The 13028-nt window shown below is 40.0% G+C and overlaps 1 protein-coding gene across 3 annotated transcripts in view; it reads right to left on the reverse strand.

The window, feature by feature from the left end:
• The window catches only part of LOC132806698 (probable E3 ubiquitin-protein ligase HERC1), a 343050-nt gene that overhangs the window by 263795 nt on the left and 66227 nt on the right, over positions 1–13028 (reverse strand). For 2 of the 3 annotated variants that reach the window (XM_060821274.1, XM_060821268.1), the window contains exons 7-10: positions 11416–11559; positions 9207–9334; positions 6990–7134; positions 3202–3373 (exon numbers count right to left, since the gene is read on the reverse strand). In XM_060821274.1, coding sequence (XP_060677257.1) covers positions 3202–3373; positions 6990–7134; positions 9207–9334; positions 11416–11559 — 589 coding nt within the window. Of the gene's footprint in view, positions 1–3201; positions 3374–4007; positions 4036–6989; positions 7135–9206; positions 9335–11415; positions 11560–13028 lie in introns of those variants that run through there. The other variant, XM_060821283.1, reaches the window with a different exon arrangement.

The following is a 13028-nucleotide window of genomic DNA, read 5'->3' on the forward strand; positions in this document are numbered from 1 at the left end:
GAACAGGACCGGGCGTGGGCGCTGGTTTGGGCCAGATCCGCGTACTGCGACCCGGTAGGCCCACTCCACCCTTACCCGATCAGTTTCAGCCCCCAGGTTTAAAAGCTGGGGCAGCCATCGCTCCAGAAATACTGCTAACTGTCCCTTCTCTTCTTGTTCAGGGAGGCCCAGAAGACGGATATTCTTTCTCCGATTTCTATTATCCAGGTCATCCATGTAGATTTCAAAGGCCCGGACTCTCTGCTCCAGAGCTCGCACCTGTTCTGCAGCTGTTTGAGCTGCAGCCTCGGAGGTCGTGGCCTTTAGCTCCGCCCCCTCCACTCGGCCCTGCAGCTCCTCAATAGCCTGGCTGTGCTTTTGTAACTTTTCTTCGAATGAGTTCCATCTCTGTCTGGATTCTGCGATGAAATTGACGAGTGTCGTTTCCAGCCTGGCAATCATCTCTTCAAGGCCTGTTTTTACATCAGCTGCAGCCGGAGGAGGAGAGGAGGGTGGGGGAGGGGTCTTTGTTTTCTGAGAGCTGCGGGATCCCTTTGGTTTACTCATTATCCACTTAATATTAAACTGCTTAAATATAATAGTAAGCAGCTAATTAAGGTTAGAAAAATTTTTTGGGTGGTTTGGTAAGTATGGTGGGGGTGAGTAACTCACTTTACCCAGGTTTTGGGAAGAGCACTGTAAACTCAGACTTGCTGAGTCGCCGCCATCTTGGATCTCCCCTTATTTATTCCTTAACTGCCCTTCTGATTGTTGGGAGCCTATAACACACTTTGAATAGTCCGGCTGCGCCCTTTTTACTCTTTAGCTCTACCCACAAAGCCTCATTTGAATATCCTTCCAGGATATCAACCCTCTGAAGTACAGTAACTGCCTCCTTAATAATGCAACACTTTTTCACCCTCCCCATCCGACCTGAAGATCCAACACCCCAAAATGTTAAGTGGTCAGACCTCCCTCAACCACATCTTAGAGGACGGAAACAGTCTCGTCGGTCCAATCCGTGCATGCTGACCAGATATCCCAACCCAATCTAGTCCCACCTGCCAGCACTCGGCCCATATCCCTCCAAACCCTTCCTATTCATATACCCATCCAAATGCCTCTTAAATGTTGCAACTGTATCAGCCTCCACCAATAGCAGCACATTCCATACACGTACCACTCTCTGCATGGAAAAGTTGCCCCTTAGGTCTCTTTTATATCTTTCCCCTCTCACCCTAAACCTATGCCCTCTAGTTCTGGACTCCCCGACCCCAGGGAAAAGACTTTCTCTATTTATCATATCCATGCCCCTCGTGATTTTATAAACCTCTATAAGGTCACTCCTCAGCCTCTGACACTTCAGGGAAAACAGCTCTAGCCTATTCAGCCTCTACCTATAGCTCAAATCCTCCAACCCTGGCAACATCCTTGTAAATCTTTTCTGAACACTTTCAAGTTTTACAACATCCTTCTGATAGGAAGGAGACCGGAACTGCATGCAATAGTCCAAAATATTGTCCTGTACAGCTGCAACATGACCTCCCAACTCCTGTACTCAATACTCTGACCAATTACGGAAAGCATACCAAACGCCTTCTTCCCTATCCTATCTACTTGCAACTCCACTTTCAAGGAGCTATGAAACTGCACTCCAAGGTCTCTTTGTTCAGCAACATTCCCTAGGACCTTACCATTAAGTGTATATGTCCTGCTAAGATATGCTTTCTCAAAATACAGCACTTCACATTTATCTGAATTAAACTCCATCTGTCGCTACTCAGTCCACTGGCCCATCTGATTAAGTTCCCGTTGTAATCGGAGGTAACTTTCTTAGTTGTCCACTACACCTGCAATTTTGGTGTCATCTGCAAACTTACTAACTATACCTTTTAGGCTCACATCCAAATCATTTATATAAATGATGTATAGTGGACCCAGCACCGATCCTTGTGGCACTCCATTGGTCACAGGCCTCCAGTCTGAAAAACAACCCTCCACCACCACCACATTGCAATTTCATGTATCATTCCCTGAACTAATTTTCTTACCTATAATACTACGAGCATTAAAGTAGAGGCCATCTACCTTCACCTTACTCCCTTGAGACACAACTTGGGTGAACTTCCTGTCTTAGTCCCTTTTCTAAAATAAGCTGTATCACTATTCAATTAACACACTGTGTCCTGCTTCTGCCCAGCTGGTTTAAACCCTTCACTGCAGCACTAGTAAATCCTCTGGTAAGGATATTGGTCCAATTCTGGCTCAGATGCAGGCCATTCTGTTTGTTGAGGTCCCATCTTCCCCAGAAACAGTCCCAATCAGAAGGCTGTCAGCTCATCAGCACCATTGCTGGGGATGAATCTTTAAGGATAAGAGGGGTAGAATGATTATACGGCCTCGATGTTGGTTAAGTAGTATCAAATTAGGCAGATCCATTCCGCCATTAGCCAACGGGTTTATCAGGTAGTCTCCCCAAACAGCTGACAGTCTTGGAACAGAGGTGGCAGTGAGTTAAACACTGGGTAAAAGCAAATTACTGCGGATGTTGGAATCTGAAACCAAAATGAAAAAATGCTGGAAAATTTCAGGTCTGGCAGCATCTGTAAGGAGAGGAAAGGGCTAACGTTTCAAATGGCCTCTCGAAACGTCAGCTCTTTTCTCTCCTTACAGATGCTGCCAGACCTGCTGAGATTTTCCAGCATTTTCTCTTTTGGTTTCAGCTGACAGTCTGCTGATATGGGAAGATGCCAGAGGCTGGAAGGTGGCCCTGACAACTTAACAGACTCAATTGGATTCCGTGTGTATGGGCCATTTGCAGTCTTTCCGCCACCCAGAAATATAAAGGCAGAATGACGCTGACAGGTATGTCATCTACTTCATTTAATTGCCTTCTAACCTGTCTCTACCAGCCTGATAAAATTCAGCCCATTTTGTCACCTCATCACAAAACGGGTTAGAGAAAAAAAAAACAAAAACTGATCTCGAGTATCTTAAACACGGGTAAAAACTACAAAGGTCATTCAAAATAAGGGTGCAAAGAATAATGCTATCGGAATGAGCTGCAACTCCCTTTTCTCAACCTTTATGTTAATTTTTAGCACTAACTTGAAAAATTGATTTGTGCGCTTTTAGAATTATAAATTTTTCCTTGAAACTGCAAAGAATTATTCCCAATGCATTTATTACCTTAGTGCATATAACAGTAAAGTTACTTCATACCTGTCAGTCGGAGGGGCTGTCCACGCCAGGCTGTGAGAAGTTCCTGCGGTGATTTGCTGAATAGGTATTCCCTCCAAACCAATTACTTTCTTTGGTTTAGCAATTGGAGTTGATGTATGTCCTTGTCCACACTGGCCCATTGCATTATTACCCCAAGCGTAAACTTCGTTATCTATTAGAATAAGTAAAAAGACGGTTAGAGACTTCAGTTACAGATATACTATAAAGACCGCTTAAATGATATCAAGAAAGGGACATCTCAAATAATTTAAATACACCTTAATTCATAGAATGTGATAGTGAACTGGATACTAAGCTCAAGCATCCCTATGTCTTTGCCTGGAATCTGCTTTCCAAACTATATCCTTTTCTACTCTTAGCCCCTCTTGTCACATCTGTCCCCCATTCTTCAATTCCATTGAATTAAAAATACTTATTCAGGTGTTTAAAATCTATCCATGTCCCACTCCTTTCTACCTTTATAATGTTAACTCCATCAAGCAACTGACTTAGTTTTCTTATGCAGCCCACACTTTCACCCTACCAATAGAGACCACCTGAAGTCAACATGAAGGTCCTGCCTGCTCAACCTTACCAGAGTCTTTGGTCACCCTCAGGTTAAGCTCACCACCAGTTCATCTGTGTAGGAGAAAACAGTTCTATTGTTCTCCGAGATTACAGTAACTCTAACATTTTCTTAAAATCTTATCAATAGTTGATGTAACTTCAGTCAATCAAACCCCATTCTTTGAAATTTCCTTTCTAAACCCCTGTGTCTCCACTTCTTTCTCTTTCCTAAAACCTACCTCTTTGACTAAGGAGCTCTGGCAGCATCTGTGGAGAGAGAAACAAAATTAATGTTATGACTTCTTCTGCTCTGTTTCAAAACATTAAATGTTTCTCTCTCCACAGATGCTGCTGGATCTGCTGATTTGCTCAGCATTTTCTCAGATCTTCAGCATCTGCAGCAATTTGCCTTTATTTTCTTTGTCTAAGCTCTTGGTCAGTCCTTAATTTATTGCCAGTTTGCTATGTTTAGATTCTACCTGCAGAAAGCTTTGGAAGATTGACATATTAAAAGTATCACAGAAATGCAGGCTGTTGATGCTGACAGAAAGGATGAAAATGTGCAATCCATTGTCCTTTTGTACTGTTTTCCCCCTTGGCAATTTAATTTCCATAGACTGGATAACAAGCTCATCTGGCAACTCTGTGTCTCACACTTACAAATCCTCTTTTGCATGCTCTGTGATGCTACACAATTCTACACTTTAATTGTTTTCTGCGCCATTGCACTTATTTTCGGGCTCAAAAACCTGATATCTGTGTTGAGGAAAAGATTGAGATTTACTTAATATTTGTGTGAGGGGCTATAACAAAATTATTAGTTTGTATTGTAATCTATAGTCAAATATTACCTCCATGAGCATTTTTTAAAACCAGTTCATTGGATGTAGGCACAATGCCATCATTAGCAAGATCAGAAACTACTACCCTTCTTCTACTGCCTTCACTTTCTTGAAAAAACAGGAGATACTCACAAGCTCTTTGTTAGAGGGCCTTAAGGTTTTGACCCATAATGATGAAGAAATGGCAATACGCTTTCAAGATCAGACTGGTGTGTGACTTGGAGGGGAGCCTATTGGTGACGGCATTCCATTTACCTACAGGTCACAAATTTGGAAGGTGCTGCTGAAGAAATCTTGTTGAGTTGCAGTTGAGCATTTTGTAGAAGATACGTCCCCAGCCAGGCTGGATGGTGTGAAGGTTTAAGGTGGTGAATCAAATGTTGATCAAGTGGACTGCTTTGTCCTGAATGATGTCAAGGTTGAGGGTTTTGGAGCTACACTCATTCAGGCAAGAGCAAAGTATTTCACCAACTCCTGACCTGAGACTTTTGAAACTTGACACTATTGATGACTTTATATATATAACAGATTTGCAATGATTTCCCAGAAGGCCAATTTAACAAACACATTGCTAAAGATGTGGATTAGAAGCAAGGCAGCCTTTCATGGAATGATGATGATGATACATCATGAAAAAGGAAATCATATCTTGGCTGTGTTTTTGCAGTAAATCTTGTGCAAAGGATTGGACTACCTACTTTCACTCAACATCAGAGCAAAGATTAAAGAAAAACTGAGAAAATGACTTCAAAATATGACAAAATAGTCACTAATGTGTTAACTTTACTGCCTAATCAATGGTCATGTATACATTATTAACCAACAGTAAACAAACTGTTGATGCATGCAACACTTTATTGAACAAGAATTGTATACTATCCTTTTCCTCTCAAAACTGCTTTTATTTAAATCCGACCATATTCTGTTCAACTTAAATTTGATATACAGTGTTATACACTAAGCAAAATACATTAAGATGACTAGAAGATCACACCATTAGACACAGTCACTTCTGAATATTCGAGATAGATCATTATGCAGAAATTGTAATGTGGAAACTCATGTTAGGCCCAACCATTACATGCTGGTGTTCCTCTCCAAATTATGAACCCATAAGGCCACCTTGTTTTCTTAAGATTTGAAACTTCAATCCAATGTTTAAGCCTGTGTTTCCTGCTCAAACCTTAAAACTCTATATTATATTCTACAGCTTCAAAAGTCTGTTAAGTTCCTGTTCCAGTTTCATTGGCCCATGGATTTAGTGACCACTGGTAAGCACACAATAATGCAGGCATGACATCATAGACACAGTGTCTATATACAATGAGGTGTGCAGCAAAGAATTGAGAGTTAACTTGAAAGGCCTCATGGAGAGAAGCCCTTCATGAAACTCCCTGAAATTGACAGCAGTCGGTGGAGTAGTGGACAGTTTGGAAGAATGCTACAGATTGCAGGGGGACTTAGATAAAGTGCAGGACTGGGCTGAGATGGCAAATGAAGTTCAATGCAGCTAAATGGGATGTGATGCAATTTGGGAAGAACAACAGGAAGGCAGAATACTGAGTCAATGGAAAGATTCTTGATAGTGTGGATGTGCAGAGGGATCTTGGAGTCCATGTATAAAGATCCCTGAAAGTTGCCACCCAGGTTGAAAAGTGCTGTTAAAGAAGGCATACAGTATGTTAGGTTTCAGTTGTAGAGAGATCGAGTTCAGGAGCTGCAATATTATGCTGCAACTATACAAAATGCTAGTGCGGCCATACTTGGAATATTGTGTACAGTTCTGGTTGCCATATTTCGGAAAGGATGTGTAAGCATTGGAAAAGGTGCAGAGGAGATTTACAAGGATGTTGTCTGGTCTGGAGGGGAGGTCTTAGGAGGAAAGGCTAAGAGACTTGGGTCTGCTCTCATTGGAAAGAAGAAGGCTAAGAGGAGATTTGATAGAGACACACAAGGTGATCAGAGGATTAGATAGGGTAGACAATGAAAGTCTTTTTCCTAGGATGATGACATCATCTTGTACGAGGGAAGATAAATCTATCACCCTCAATTTGTCAGAGGCAGGTTCTTTACTCAGAGTGGTAAGGGCGTGGAATGTCCTGCCTGCCAATGTAGCTAACTCACCCACATTAGGAGATTTAAATAATCCTTGGATGAGCACATGGATGATGATGGGATAGTGTAGGAAGATAAACTGAGAATAGTTCAGCGCAACATCGAGGGCCGAAGGGCCTGTTCTGTGCTGCATTATTCTATGTTCTATGTTCAATGCTGGATCTGGAATTCAAAGTTTAATTGATCTTATTAAGCATTTATGCAGTGCTTGCAGGAATATTTTCCAGAATTCAGGGGTATTACTATGACCTAACTGTATCTCACCATGTGTCAGTGCCAAACAATGACTATCGCCACATGAAATATCAATGATTTTGGTTGAATTCAGCTCCTCAATTAGGCGTGGTCTAAGAGCCGTTGTTTCTGAAGATCCACTTCCCAGGCAAGAGCCACAGCCCCATGCAAATACCTGGAGCAAGAGAAAAGCATAACTTGGCATGGGATTCATAAAATAGCTTGTCAAGTAAAATTTTGACCATAGGCAATTGACATTTTTCTTCATAAAACTAAACATTTATAAAACATTCCTGATTTATATTTTGACTTGTTTTTCACCATTAAGTAGCATTGTAAAAATATAATTGTGATAATACAAGGATAGGAACACTCGACAGTGCTACAAAAAAGGCATCAGGATTTCGTTAACCTATCAAATCATTTTAATTGTGTCAATTAGAATCTCAAAACGGTTAAAGCATATGAGACTATTTAATCAGTTGTATTCTTGTTGGCTCTCTGCCAAAGCAAGATATCTGGTCATGCTTGCACATCTTTTCCTTACAGCCCTAAGATTGGATTTTCTTCAAACTAGTATTTAATGCCCTTTTAAAAGCTATAATTGAATCTTCCTCCAGCACACTCTCAGAGCAGATTCCAGATCCTAAACACTTGCTGCATGAAGAAGTCCTCCTTCGTGTAATGCCTGGTTCTTTTGCCATTCACCTTCCAGAAGTGTCTCTTGTTATGTTAGTTTGCCAATGGGAAGAGATAATCCCAATCTACTCTAACCAGATTCCTTCGCATTTTGAAAAGCTCTTAATAAAATTTCCTTTCAGCATTCACTCAGGTGAATAGTCTATGCCTCTCCAATTTATCATGGTAACTGATGTTCTTCAGTTGGTGAGGAATTATTATTAGGCTATGCATGAATAGAGTTTAAATTACAATCAAATTAGCCATGATGTCTTTTCTAAAATCACTCATAGGACCTGGGTGTTGCTAGCTGGGCCAGCATTTATCTTGCCTTCTTGGACAATTGCAGTCCATGTGTGGCTTTGAACAGTGGAGCAGGCTCAGATGTTCCTGATTTGAATGTTCATTCAGTAAACCTTTTCTTCACTCTTTCCAAAGTGTCCTTCCATTGGTTCATTGAATTGAATAGTACTGCCCTGCCCTGCTGCAATTTTGCAAGCAATAGGGAAATAACTTGGGGTCTGTCTCCCTTTTTACTGGCTGAGGCCTGAGGGTTGTTATAGTCAAGCCCTTGTGCAACTTTAATTGCCAATAACTTTGGGGATGCATATAATAAAATAATAAAGTGGCTTAAATGGAAATGGATTTCAATACTATAAGTGGAAGTATAATTCATACTTATAATTAAATGCTAATTTAATGCTAACTTAACGTTTTTTCAATATTCGAAATGGGTGACAGTGGAAGTTATGTGTTACGATTGTAGAATTGAAATCCATATCAACATTAAAAATACAGTAATTATGCTGTTATGCCACTTAGTGTGTTAACATTTCTACAGGTAAAGTTAATAAAGTTGAACAACAATTCTTGGGCATCCTGAACATACAGCTGAAAGCGTATTGAATACAAAAGTAGTAAAACTTTCAATCTTTGTAGCATGGAACTGAGTTGCAGATCTTTCACACAGCTTCCAAATCCCAAAGCTGAAACAAATATACAGATGAGCTTCAGAATTTCCCTTTGAATAATTTGTAGAAGCAAAATTAGCTCTCTCATCACTTGCAGAATAAAATCAATTTTCAAATTGTTTAATTATCCATACAAGGAACTCAACAGCAACTCTGGACTTAGAAGATGAAGTCGAAATGTATTCTAAATCAATAAAACAAAAATCAATCAGATTTCAAGAAAAAGTTACAAAAACTTCAAATTACAAGTGCTTGCATATTTATATTTTAATATTTCATCCACAAGCATTTAAATTAAACTTCAGGTAGTATTTTTTTTTTCCTTGGTAGAAATCATTTTCAGTTGGGTATTTGTGTAATTTTCAGTTGCCCATAATTGTTATCATGTCATTATCACACAATTATTTACGTTATATATTTATCATTCATAAAACACTTAATTGAGATCAACTTTACCCTTCTGTTGGCTCTGTCTATATTGCCAAGTTGATGGCAATTGTCTACAGATTTTATATCCACAACATCAGTAGAGAAATCTATACAAAGCTTTTGATAAATCTGCCACCAGACACTACTTAATCATATTTAGTTCCCTTACCTGTCCAGCAGAAGTCAATGCAAGCGAAGATTGGCTCCCAGCACACACCTTCCTAATGTATAAGCCTTGCAAACATTCAATTACCTTTGGTCTGTACACTCTGTTAGTTTCCCCATGTCCAAGTTTACCTAAGATTATAGGATTATTCCAATTAAGGCATGGGTGAGGAAATTAAAATACAATATAACATTATTTGCACAATTTCCTAATGCTTTTATTGCTTTGCTACATTTTAAATTTGATTTAAAAAGAGGAAATTTCAGGTTCCTGCAAACAAGTGGAACTCAAAGTTATTAGAAATACACAGCTGAACTGTTAATAATGTAGGCTAAATGAACCCAAGTTTTCTGACTGAAATTGCTGGTATAACATCTAGAGATTAGTATTGTATTGTACCACATGAATTCAACAGGATTTAAAACAAACAGAATTGCAAGGTTTGTAGCTCAGGTTGAGGTTTAGAGTGTAGGTTTGCTCGCTGAGCTGTAGGTTTGATATCCAGACGTTTCATTACCTGGCGAGGTAACATCATCAGTGGCGACCTCCAAGTGAAGCGAAGCTGTTGTCTCCTGCTTTCTATTTATATCTTTCTCCTGGATGGGGTTCCTGGGGTTTGTGGTGATGCCATTTCCTGTTTGTTTGCTGAAGGGTTGATAGATGGTATCTAGATCTAAGTGTTTGTTTATGGCGTTGTGGTTGGAGTGCCAGGCCTCTAGGAATTCTCTGGCATGTCTTTGGTTAGCCTGTCCCAGGATAGATGTGTTGTCCCAATCGAATTGGTGGTTTTTTTGGTGACCAAATACTTAAACTACACCAGCAACCATCCCAACACACACAAACGAAGATACCAACTATCAACCCCTCAGAAAACTAACAGGAAATTACATCACCACGAACCCCAGGAACCCCATCCAGGAGAAAGATATAAATAGAAAGCAGGAGACAACAGCTTTGCTTCACTTGGAGGTTGCAACTGATGATGTTACCTAGCCAGGTAATGAAACGCCTGGATATCAAACCTACAGGAGAAAGTGAGGACTGCAGATGCTGGAGATCAGAGCTGAAAATGTGTTGCTGGAAAAGCGCAGCAGGTCAGGCAGCATCCAAGGAGCAGGAGAGTCAGCGTTTCGGGCATGAGCTCATGTCCGAAACGTCGACTCTCCTGCTCCTTGGATGCTGCCTGACCTGCTGCGCTTTTCTATCAAACCTACACCCCACAAACAGAATTCTGGAGAAACTCAGCAGGTCTGGCAGCATCTATAAAGAAGAAAGAGTTAATGTTTCGAGGTCAATATGACTCTTGTTCAGAACCATACATAGGAAAATGTATATCCATCCTAAATCTGCTCAAAGTTTTGATCAATCAGACCCTCATCACCATGAATCTCGACAACATTTTTCTCCCAAACAAGAACAAGAATTCCCAAAATGTATAGCATGTAAACTCAATGCTCCATGGATTTTTCTTCAGGTTTCAAAACATGGAAACATTAATAGCAAACATTGGACATTTTCATTTCATGTCTTGAACAATATTTCTAAGTTGCTATATTTCATACAGTAAATCAATTCATACAACACAAGAAGCAATTCTTGAAACAGCTATTCAATTAATCCCATTCCTAGTCTTCCTGACAGCCTTGTAAACTTTTCCTTTCAAAATATCAAGCATTTATTCAAACTGAACTTACCTTTGAATCTGTTTCCACCAATGTTTTATACATGCATTCCTGAATTCACAGTTGTTCACATAAATTAAGTTTTAAAAATTTCCTTTCTGATATTTGTGCTGTGTCCCTGATTAGCAATCCGCGTTTTCATACAAACAGTTTTGATGTTACTTACTCTCTTAAAACATGACTTTAAAGACCACAATTGATTCTTCCTTTCAATTCTCTAGTCCCAGTTTCTCCACACTCTCTATGGAACTGTTCTAGGAAATTAATGTCTTTACTTGCACCAGGACATTAACATCCTTTGTAAATTACAGTGCTGAGAAATAAATACAGTACTCCAGCTGGGACTAACCATTGAGTTATAAAGGTGTAACACAACTTCCTTACTTTTGTGTCTACTTTTGAAACAGAGGATCCAAATGTATTTTTAAATGGCCTATGCAACTTTTCAAGTTGCATTCAAAAAACCTGTACGCACAAGTTACAAATATTTCAACATTTCTGGCAAAGAATTAAGGGTTAACTTAACTTACCATTGTCTCCACCACCAAACGACCATACTGTTCGTCCATCCTGAGACACAGCAATAGTATGGGAGCTTCCACAAGCTACTTGGCCAACACTACTGATATCTTTCACAAGAGTTGGTAAATTGCGACTATGACTGTCACTGTGTCCTAAAGTTCACAAGAAGCATACAAATTAAATATTAGCAAGCAATATAACCTGCTATGGATAAATAGTCATATGCTGCTAATAAAAATCCAAAAAAATTGAAATTTAAACATGTGCTTTGAGAAAATGCTTAATATTTAAAATGTTAGCAATTCTAACTTAATTTGGTCTTCGAACTTCAACAGAAAAAGAAAACAAAAAACAGAAGTTAAAAAGCTGTTCTCAGATCCTGTTGGTCTGACTTTAATCATATTAAAGTCAATGGGTTTTCAGTGAGTTAAAATGTAGGGCTTATATGTTCAGCTCTAAATATCATAGAACATACAACAATACAGCACAGGAACAGGTCCTTCAGTCCACCATGCCCATGCCAACCATGATGCCATTCTAAACTATTCCCATGTCTGTGTATTCCTCTATTCCTTGCCTGTTCATCCGTCTGTCCAAACTCCCTTAAACGTTATTATTGTATTTCTATCACGATCCTTGGCTATCACAGTGTGTAAGCTGAAAATGTGTTGCTGGTTAAAGCGCAGCAGGTCAGGCAGCATCCAAGGAACAGGAAATTCGACGTTTCAGGCATAAGCCCTTCATCAGGAATGAGGAGAGTGTGTCCAGCAGGCTAAGATAAAAGGTAGGGAGGAGGGACTTGGGGGAGGGGCGATGGAGACGTGATAGGTGGAAGGAGGTCAAGGTGAGGGTGATAGGCCGGAGTGGGGTGGGGGCGGAGAGGTCAGGAAGAAAATTGCAGGTTAGGAGGGCGGTGCTGAGTTCGAGGGAATCGACTGAGACAAGGTGGGGGGAGGGGAAATGAGGAAACACTTGTTTCACAGTGTGTAAAACAACTTGTCACCTCCTGTCTTAAACCCATGCTCCTAGTATTTCACATTTCTACCCTGGAAAAAAGACTGTGACTATCCACCTTATCCATACTTTTCATAATTTTGTATACTTCTATCAGGTCACCCTCAGACTCTAACACTTTTGCAAAAACAATCCAATCTCTTCTTCTAGCTAACACACTCCAATCGGGAAATAACCCAATAAACCTTTGTTGCACCCTTTCCAAAGCCTCCATATCCTTCCCATAGTGGAGGCCAAAACTGCTCACAACACTCATTGTTTAACCAATGAAAGCAAGCATACCATATGCTTTCTTTACATCCTATCCACTTGTGTGTCACTTTCAGGGCACTATGGACTTGCACTCCAAGATTTCTCTGTATATCAATGCTCCTAAGGGCCTGCCATTTACATATATTTTCCTCTGCTGTTTGACCACCCAAAAGGAATCACCTCACACTTGTCTGATTAAACTCTTCTACCATTTCTGCCCAACTTTCCATGTGATCTCATATCTTGCTGTATCCTTTGACAAGCTTCTTCACCATCCACAACTCCTCCAATTTTAGAGTCATCTGCAAACTTACTAAGCAAACCACCTGAATTTTCATTCAAATCACTTTACATA

Source organism: Hemiscyllium ocellatum, chromosome 1, assembly GCF_020745735.1.
Source record: "Hemiscyllium ocellatum isolate sHemOce1 chromosome 1, sHemOce1.pat.X.cur, whole genome shotgun sequence".
Classification (NCBI taxonomy): domain Eukaryota; kingdom Metazoa; phylum Chordata; class Chondrichthyes; order Orectolobiformes; family Hemiscylliidae; genus Hemiscyllium; species Hemiscyllium ocellatum.